The sequence below is a fragment of the Porites lutea genome, chromosome 5 (assembly GCF_958299795.1).
Source record: "Porites lutea chromosome 5, jaPorLute2.1, whole genome shotgun sequence".
NCBI lineage: Eukaryota > Metazoa > Cnidaria > Anthozoa > Scleractinia > Poritidae > Porites > Porites lutea.
This window is the reverse complement of record NC_133205.1, coordinates 35310513-35320997: the sequence shown is the minus strand read 5'-3', so window position 1 is coordinate 35320997 and position 10485 is coordinate 35310513. Positions and strand designations below refer to the sequence as shown.

Here is a 10485-nt window from a genome sequence, read left to right as displayed (position 1 = left end):
AGCAATTGTATTATATGTTTAGTCTGTTCCAGGTTTTCACATAATACTTTTAGGGAAGGGATGGGGCGGTTTATAGCGACGATTAATGCTCTTTACGCGGAAATAATTTTCTCAGTGTTTGTCAGCGAATTCTATTATCTAGACCTGTTTACTTTTTCCTACATTAAATCCTACATGTTGCGTTGATAGAATTATAGTGTCCTTTTTGAGACCTGTGTACTTCATATCTAATTGCGTTGCTTACATAATGGCGTTAGTATGTTGCTGATGTACTTGCCTGCCTAAAATCATCAAAGAAAGTTCCAAATCAGGCGCATGCGTTCGAAAAGGAAGCTGATTACATAGCGTTGCGGAATTGTCGAATGCGTCAAAGCTACCGGATGGTTTATGATTCCCTTCTCTCTCTGGAAACAAACCTGAAAGTTCATGTCTGAGAACGCTAAATATCATTATTCTTACTAATTTTTCTATAAAATAAATAAAGGAGACTTACCTTTGATGTATTCCTGTGCTTTTTGGAGTGAATTCATCGATTTAGTCGGGGTTTTTGGCTGTTAACGTGAGCTTGGGACACCTGTGATATAATATGGTATTTTAAGGTGTCTCGATGTAATTTTTAGGAGACCATAATGATATTTTTCAATGGCCTTAAAAATAATTTTATCCTTGTCAGATCGCTATGAAATTTTCACTACTAACTAACTTCGGATTGAAGTTTAATGTCAAAGTCTAGTCTTAAGTTAATCGATAAAAGACGAATTTTGGGCGATCTTGATCTGCTACTGAAAATCCCACACCAGAAACTTAAAGTGTGGCCGGTGTTTAGCAGGTAACCTCCGTGAGAAGTAAAAAATTCTGCTTGTTTGAATTCAAACAAGAGAGGATAAAACTTTATCCTCTCTTGATTCAAATAAAACGTAAACATGCTTCTAACCTTATACTTTAAATAGCCGTGATAAATTGTTTCATAAAAAAGTTCTAACTAATTCATGTTTATCTTAAGTAGCGTCAGAATGCAGCTTATTATCACATTTTGCTGCTGGGAAATTTTGGTCTATTTACTGCTTTGCGATCGTATGTTGGCTCCAGAGGTCCGTTCTCAAAATACCTAATATGAAATAAAAACCGTGCTTACGGTTTGTCACGGCTTCGCCGCGAACAATCAGATCAATAAGAAAAAAAATATCCTCTGCAACCCAGGGTGTTGCGATCCTGAAAACTAACCTGTTCTCTCACCACCTCTCTAAGTGCAACTTTATTCTAAATTTTGACTTTTGGCGCCTTTCTTCATTTTGACATACTTCGATTCACAGTCGATCTCTGGTGAAAATTTTATAGCGATCGGACGAGGATAAAATTAAAATAATCACTCTTCAGTCTTCAGACCATTGAAAATATCGATATGATCAATGAAAAACTGTATTGAAACACCTTATTAAGCGCTAGTTTAGTAAGGCAGACTTGCTGCCCACTTCTCACTTGGGGCTTTCCTTTCACCTACCCCTCCCCCCGCCTTTATTTATTTATTTACTTATTTATTACTTTTTTGACATCTTTAGCTCTGAGGAGGAGAGAGATACGCGCAATATTCAAAAGTCGTGGCAGCTCTGGAAGCAAATGTGTCAATTAATCTTCCAGATTTGCCCAATGGGGCTAAACAAAAAGAAAAATAACTGGAGGCGGTCACTGGAGCCGATTAATCGGCTGCTGGCCCGACAGCGAAAATTAACTTGTACACAGATCCCCCACTGCCAGACAGAGTGAAATGTGGGTACGAAATTGCATCACAAAACGGCCGTTAAGTTAACATTCTTCATAATTTAACTTTATTTTTACTTTTAAAAATTGAATCGGTAACTAATCGGTTGCAGTTCCTCACACACGCAGAGATCTATTGAGGTTGGGTGTCCTGTAATCTTCTGATCACATGAAATCGAGGCTCCCTTTTTAACGCAGGCGTACACAACTGTTAACACATGTAGTTATGGCAACGCACACGAATAGCAACCACCGTGCCAAGCAATACAGGAGCAGTGGATGTTGTGATCTGAAATACGAAAGTTTTGTATTATTGCACCGTATTTGTCTGAAATAATTCGTCGTCAATATGATGGTAGAACATGTACGAAGGTGTAGAGAATTCACTGGTCCTACTCCTCATTCAGTAGCCATTGTAAGTTCACGATTTTTTCTTCAGATCTTAGAAATGTTTAGTGCGTGCCTTTTACTATACGTTCTATTAACAAGCTTTCCCTTCAAACAGTTTTGCTTATCTTGTATGAGTGAAAACGTTTAAGTTGCTAAGATAAAATTGAAAATTCCTTAATACAAGTACTTTTCAGCTTAAGTAGGAGATATAACGTTTTCTTGTATTATGTACGTACGCTTTTCAGAAAGCCAAACCCACGAGCAAACGGCCAGTTGAACATCTCATCCTTGAAACAAGGAGAAAAGATGAACTTAGAGAGCAAGCAATTGCTGAAACCAAGTACCAGAAACAGTGTGATTTGAAGGTAAGATCATCATTGCTGTTTTAATCATTTTATCTTTGGTAGGTCAGTGTCTGCAGCTACAAGTACAATTTAATGTAAGGTTATATAACTTTAAAGCAATAACATAAGCTTGTTTATCGGTGATGTAAGCTTACAGTAAAAGCCCGCCACTAAGAACCTAAAAATTAAGAACCTGTTCGCCTAAAATTGGTAATTTATACCCCCTATAAACAAGAACCTATTTAGCCTAAGAAATTTAAAACAGGTTCTTATTTTCTAAAATCATACTAGTACATTTCAGCTGCATTGCAAGAATCATATTTGAAGCAAAAAAAGCAGATTGCCATTGTTGTAAAAATGTTTTTTAAAGAAAAATGAGTGCAAGATATGTAGACTTACAAAGCATACTAAGCAATATGTAGATCAGCACACCATTATGCAGTAAAGCTAGTATAGGCTATGACCAACTTGTTTGCAGCTGTGTTTTATTATTGTTTTTTTCTCCAGAATTAAGAACCCATTTTAAGAACCTAAATAGCCTAAAATTCTGTTTACTACCATTTATATAAGAACCTGTTTAGGCTAACTCCTAAAAATGTAGGTTCTTAGTTGCGGGTTTTTACTGTACATTGTATTTTTATTTCATTCCATTTGATTTTAAAAAAAGTGTCCCCACGCTCTTCTTTTTCTAGTCTGAATGGGAGAAAGCAACTGATAAAAGAATAAAAAGTAATACAATTGCTAGGCGAGTGGAGAAGCTAATGCAGAGGGGAACATTTAGTTTGGAAGACAGGAGAGAAAGGTTGGAGTTTAATCATTTTTAATAGACAAATACCAAATAAATATATATTATAGTGTATGTATGTGAGAACACTGTTGAATGTCTCTATAACAGCCACCTTTGAGGGGATCAAGACACAAACTCAAATGGCTAATTTGAAGAGGGGGATTTTCTTTACATTAGAAGGTGCATTTTAGTAGCCTGAGAAAACAGCCGACATTTGGTGATGCTACCACTGGTTTCCCTGCCAATTAATGATGTCTGAGAAATGAGCACAGAAATTCCATACTGATCACACGTCACTACCCACATCTGGGTAGTGCTTCTGATTGGTTGGGCCATGTGGGAAAGTTGCATGACCAATCAGAAGCACTACCCAGATCTGGGTAGTGATGTGTCATCAGTATGAAATTTCTGCACTCGTTTCCCAGACGTCATTTGGCAGGGAAACCAGTGGTAGCGTTGCCATATGTTGGCTATTTTCTCAGGCTAGCATTTTAGTGGCCATTGTGGTTGTGGAATGGTTATTGTTATCAGTATTTTTGAGAGTTAAAGAAAAGTGTAAAATGTGTGAACTCTCTGTAAGGACAAGAAAAAGTGTACAATGGTGAAAGGTGGCCTTGGTAGGGGTTTAACTGATAAGTATTATATTAGAAACAAAATGTTGTTAATGGAACATGACTCTTCCAGCCTGGCAGTGCATTGATTATACATTTGTACTACCCTTGCGAAATAACTTTTGGAATTCCTAGGAATTCCTAGGATTATCCTAGGAATTCCTAGGAAAAAAATCCTAGGAATTCCTAGGAATCATAGGTGTGAATTTTCACGGTAAATTCGGACTTGGAATTCCTAGGAATTCCTAGGAATTCCCAGTTTAAAAAGTTCTGGTTCTAAATTCCTAGAAATTCCCGGAAATTCCAAATGGAAATGAAACTGGACTTGGAATTCCTAGGAATTCCTAGGAATTCCAACCTACAAGATCTAAAGCACAAAAAATTCTTAGAAATTCCCAGAAATTCCTAGTAATTCCTAGGAATTCTAGGAGTTTACAGGTTTAACATCATGTCATCAATCAACATCCAATGCCAGGAAAGTAAAGTATACGCAAATTTAATGATTAATTACCAACTGGAGAAAGCATGGAAATTGCATTTAAACAAGTTTATGATAATAATGTTCAAAATCACATCTTATGGTACATGTTTTGTTTTTTACAAAATTGAATAAAACAAGTAAAGTCCTGAGATATAAATTGTTCTTGAGTCATTACTGAAAAATTGTGGGACACATTTGTAACTGGAATAATACAGCAAAAGAGTCTTGATTGAATTAACTTTACAGCGGGAACATATGTGTAAAAAAAGAAAAAGTCAGGCCAACTTGCTTCCAGCAAGCTTATCTGCTAAGCCCTTATTAAGCCGCCTGACTTTTAATTCAGCTCTCAAACTGAGAACAAAATAATGAACTGGAAACTAAAATACTTGTAGTACATGGCGTTTAAACATACTTGTCCATGACTACAGTAGAACCCCGGCGGTGACTCGAATTCTAAAGGGAAACGAAAAATAGTTCGATTTTAAGTGGGGAATTCGAGTTATCGGGGTAAATTTCAGTGAAATCTTGATCAAGAGAAAGCAAATTTAGTTCGACTTAGCGGGGAATTCGAGTTATCGGAGTTCGAGTTATCGAGGTTCTACTGTATTAAATCCGCCAGAATCTGATCGAGTATTAGCTTATTCACGTAGAATACCATCAACCATTTGCAACAACGACTACAGTTATGTCTCCAGTAAACAAAAAGGAACCAATAAATGGTTTTCCATGCCATCTTGAAGTTTCGTGTTCATATGTCGGAACGATCTATAATTTCACTTTGATCTCCAGCTTCATTATTTGAGTACGTGGTTACCATCAGAAGACACATTACGAAGCAGGAACGTACCTTTACCTTTCACAATCCAGCTGACTTATCGTTCTCAGACATGACTGGAAGCACGTTTCATGTGTCAACAACAAAATAAATGAACAATCCGCGTTTAAAATAACGTCCATTTCGGATGCAAAATACTTGTGCTCTTGCTAATGAAAGTCCGCGTGAATTTGAACTCACTAAACGGAACTTCATTTCACACTTTTCCATTGGTTCAAAAGGCGCACGTGATGACGCAATTCACTTAGTGGGGAGACTGGTAACCAGTATAGCTCAAACATGGCGGATGATTTTGCTCGATGATGATCAAGTTGAAAAAAGCGGTCGTTTTCAGAGCTAAATAAAATATTCCAACGCTTTTGAGGTATAAGCAGCGAGAGGAAAATTTCGTGTTGTTTTTTCAAGAAGCGATGACCTTTTATTAGGCAAAGCCGCGATGAAAAACGTGTTGTGGACATGTTTGGAAAGCTCAGGTACGAGAAGTGGCACTTTGAATAAGCTTTCAGTATCGTGCTTATATATTGTTGATAATTTTTTTTAAAGATTTAAGTCGCAATAAATGTTGTATATAGATGCTGGTTAATGTCAAGAAATCCTTGTTGTTATAGGCAATTAAAGGAATGATTATTAAAATTTTTTACGCTTTTTATTACCTTTGAACAGTTATCGTTTTTCCTAAAAATTAAGCCAGTGTTTCCAAGTTAACAATGACTTGGAATTATTGAGAATTCCTAGGAATTCCCACAAATTCTCATTGGTGTTTAAGCAATTCCCAATAATTCCCATAAGTTCCAAAGACAGTATCCTTCAAACTTGGAATTATTGGGAATTCCTAGGAATTCCCAAAAATTCCCACTAGTGTTTTAACCCATTCCCAAGTATTCCTAAATATTCCAAGGTTTTTTATCTTTGCTCATTTGCATGTCTTGGAATAAATTGGAATTCCTAGGAATTCCTAGGAATTCCTAGGAATTCCCAGAACTCTGGGAATTCATTTCGCAAGGGTAGTGTTCGGAATTGGCCAAGATTTAATAAGTGGTCATCAGAAATAATCAGATCACCCGACTGGATCGATCATCGATTTTTATGGGAAAAATCTCCCCTTGTCTAGGTTTTTATCAACAGCTATTTTATTCTATGTTGCAATTTTGTCAACGTACAAATTATTTTGTTTGCTCTTACTGCTTAACTTCACTGGATTCATGTCTTAATTTCAATTTGTGTCTAATATCTGTTATGTTGTTGGGCCTAGGGTATAAATAATTAGTACATACTCATCCATTGGCTCAGGCTTAATGGGCTATCTATAAAATGTGTTCTGTAACAAAAAATATTTTGGTTATTTTTTTCTATAGTGAATGTACAATAATATTAGTAATGCTAATGATGTATGAAATAAATCATAAATGAACTGCGGAAATGAAAATGAAGAAATGATCGTCGCAGTGAACGCAATTTATGCAATTGCGTAAAGAAGCCTGAAAAAACTTCTTTTAAATACGCAATTGCATAAATTGCGTTCACTGCGATGATCATTTCTTCATTTTCAATATTAGTAATGTGTAATAGCAATTTATAAATTATATATAGAAATGTCCAAAGCACTGTCTGGGAAGACTAAATGTCATTATCATTTATGAATTTTTACTTTTTCTCTTTAATAGATTAAGGGAAATGCTTCTTGTTGAAGAACAAAGTTATATTGAGGAAATGGAAGCAAAAGAAGAAACAACTCTTGAAAGACAAGCAAAAATGAGAGAGCGAGCCAAGTTTTTGAAAGAGAAGAGGGAGGAAGAACGACTAAGACTTGTACAGGAAAAATATGACCAAAGATGGAGGTACAGGCAGTATTACAAATAGCATAATTATATAAGTCATTATTCTGAATTTACAGTGTATTGAATTAATTAATTTGTTACACGTATACAGTGCAATACATGCATAGCGCTTGTCCTGATTTTTCTGGCCTAACTTACGATATTCCTGGTGGTGTTGAAGATTTATACATTTCTTGAGTCTTGACGTGGCCTCAGATGGTACATAGTTAATTACGTGTGACTATAAATGGGTGTTTAATTAAAAAGCTCCGCAGTGTATATGTAGCATTCATTTCGGTATGATAAAGTACAAGCATGTACCAAAGCTCCCAGATCTCAATAATAATTTGTTTTCTGGTTTTTATTTTCAGAGATAACTGTGAAGAACTCCGCTCAACTCTTACTCAGCGGCACCGAGATGAAGTTTTCCAGGAGCGTAATTCACAGCTAGTGATGAAGGAGCAGCAGAAAAAGAAGGATGCTGAGGTGGATAGATTTTATGCTGATTTATGGGCAAAAGATATTGCAATAAAAAGTCAGAGAGAGGAAGAAACTGCACGAGAACAGATTGAAAGAAACAGAGAAACTTTAAAGGTACTGGTGATAATAATACTGGTCGATTATTTTTCTTTTGCAGCAAAATGTAGTTATTGCTAGCAGTGAGATTTTTTATTATACTCGCTATTTATACGTTTAGCCTTGGGGAAATTCCAAAGACATCTGACTCAATTTGTGATTTTTAAGTTTACAAATTAAATGTAACTATAAAGTGTTTTCACTCACGTGGCCAGCATCTATGCAAATTTATTGGAACAAAAGAAAGCATTTACATAAGAAAAGAGTTTAATTCCTATGAGATTTGTTTGGAGGACCAACATGGCTGCCATTTCATTGTTTTCCATTGGAACACCAAGATGGCTGCCATGATGTCATGTGAAAACGCTCTACAGCTGCAAACTTGAATCAAGTTCTAGTTTGAAACTAAAAAAATAGAATTGAAATAAGTGAAAATAAATGAAACTGAGCTAGCATGAAAATTTGATAGTCAATTTTTTTTTCTGCAGAATTGTATAAAATGTGATGAAAAGAGGTAAAAAATGCCATGATGGTGAATGTGGCAAGATGTGAACTTTTGGAGAATTCTACTTTAAGCTCAAGCAATTAAAAATAGAAAATAGAATTTTATGATATTCTGGTCAACGTTCCAACTGCCTGTTTATTATAATGGGAAATTTCTGATGTCTTTGTTTCTTGATTAAATCAGATGCATAAAGTATACGAACATTAGCATCAACACTACATGTATGTGATGAATGCATTTCTGAGTCCATTTTCAGTGCAGTTTTAAAAACGTTGTGTTGATAACATTTAATTAACCTGATTTCTTTTTAAATAGGTACTACAAGTGCAAATATCAGCCTGTGAAAAGCAACGTGAAGATGAGAAGAAATTAAAAGAAATGGAAGCAGAGTGGTTGAAAGAAGAAGCAAGGCTAAGAAAAGAGGAAGAGAAATGGCTTCAGGAAGAAAAATTACGCAAACAGAAAGCTGCCAAAAAATCCAGAGAGGTGTCCATTAGACTTAAAAAAGAGAAAGAGGTTTGTGACATGATACTGTTGCATTTTATACTAAAAAAAGTTAGAAGTTATTTATATTGATAGTAAGAGATAAAATTGGTTGATCACCTGGCTATAATTGTTTGCACCTTTAGTTAACTAATGTACAGTGAACACAAACCGTGATTCCGGGAACCCCTGTATAACAAAACCCCAGACATTAATATATAGGAAATTCTGTGCCCCAGATCTAGCAAAATGTATGGAAAATTTATAGCAAGATATACCCTTGTTTAATAAAACAAACATTTGTTTCTTTTTAAACATGTAACAGTGTTCCATGTTATAGTGTTTGAATGTGTAGGTGGAAGTTGTTAGTGATGTCAAACTTTTTATTGACTGTACATTTTTAATACTTCCAATAGAAAGAAGAATTCAAAGCTTTTTCTCCCCCACTCCCCTGAAAAGTGCGTTGTTGCTGCGTGAGCTGAGAAAGACCACGTAGTTTCTGAATCCTTTTCACGCTGTATTAGAATACGAGTTGTGCCTCATTTTCCATTTTCGTCAAGGATAATAGACCCAGCAAATTACCTGAGCGTGTATGTCACCTTCCTCACAAGTGGCAATTGTAGAAGGCCTGAGACAAGAGGATTCTCTTTAAGCAAGTGTCTGTGACAGGGTTTACATGTGACTTTTATTTCCAGTTTTCTTCAAAATATGTAGTTCATTAGTATCAAACTGCGTCTTTGTCTTTCTAACTATTCAGGCCAAAGAAAAACAAGAAGAGTTGGCAATGGACATGAAAATATTGGAAAAACTTCTGGAAGATACACGGAATGAAGTGAAGGAAGAAACGCAGAGAAAGGTTTGTACATTGTTTTCCCAATGTGATTAAAATAATTTCAAGCTGAATTTGAGAACATTCATCCCTTTCCCTATAATAATGTTTTCATAATGTTTTTCAATTTATAAGCAAAAGTTCCTATAATACAATATGTAGAGGCTATATATAGCCTTAATTTCTTCAAAGCGTTTTGACATACATGTATGCAGACAAAATTGGTCCAGAGAGAATCTTGGGCTTTTGTTCAGATACTTCTTAAGTAATTTGGTGTCAATTTTCATAGTTCTTAAATTTTTGACAAAATTGAAGCTTAATTTTGGTCCTTACGTTTTCGGTTAACAGCGTGAACTGCGCGAAGAGAACTTGCGTTTTATGCAGTACTGTGCAATGAACCGAAAAGAGGAGGAGGAACGTGAAAGGGAACTGGAAAGACTTGTGAACGAGGAAGTGGAAAAGAAATGGGCCCACACTATGAAGCAGTACAGACTAGAGAGAGACGCTCGTCAAAAACTCCTGGCAAACGTTATGAAGACGAGAGAAGAACAAATCGAAGAAAGAAGTACGTTGCACTTGAACTTCATTCCTCTTTATTACAATACAGGCGTCAATAAAACTGGATCGGATGGGATCAAATATTCTCTAAATTACAAAATGTTAGTGATTGGCTTTCAGGGGTTGATAGGATCCAGGCTGATCCAGGCCAACTGCCATTCAATATTTTCTAACCTTGTCTGGTCCTAAGCAAGAAAGGTTCAACACAAAATTTTTGGTTTGCAGCCAACTGGCAAGGTGGCCATGTTCATTAACAACACATTACTTATTTGGATGGTAAAATTTGCTCGATAAAAGATTTACATTGTAAGTTCCCAGGTGAGGACAAGGCAAAATGAAAAAAGAGTCTAATACAGATCTTTTACGAGCTACGGCCCTTTTTTGGATTTATTAACATCTTGCCGAAACAGCCAATCAAAATTACTTCCGTTACACTCGTTTTTTAAGTACGTGTGAGAAAACTGAAATTTTTTTGCCAAACAAATAAAACAACGATTTTTTTGTTGACGCC

The 10485-nt window shown here is 35.8% G+C and overlaps 1 protein-coding gene across 1 annotated transcript in view; it reads left to right on the top strand.

Moving 5' to 3' along the window:
- Positions 1 to 1992: 1992 nt before the first annotated feature.
- The window catches only part of LOC140936726 (cilia- and flagella-associated protein 53-like), an 11011-nt gene continuing 2518 nt past the window's right edge, over positions 1993 to 10485 (top strand). Inside the window, exons 1-8 of the mRNA XM_073386210.1 lie at positions 1993 to 2173; positions 2394 to 2513; positions 3185 to 3294; positions 6871 to 7044; positions 7395 to 7617; positions 8420 to 8620; positions 9345 to 9443; positions 9765 to 9981. Of these exons, the coding sequence (XP_073242311.1) occupies positions 2108 to 2173; positions 2394 to 2513; positions 3185 to 3294; positions 6871 to 7044; positions 7395 to 7617; positions 8420 to 8620; positions 9345 to 9443; positions 9765 to 9981 (1210 nt within the window). The 5' untranslated portion in view covers positions 1993 to 2107. The remainder of the gene's footprint in view (positions 2174 to 2393; positions 2514 to 3184; positions 3295 to 6870; positions 7045 to 7394; positions 7618 to 8419; positions 8621 to 9344; positions 9444 to 9764; positions 9982 to 10485) is intronic.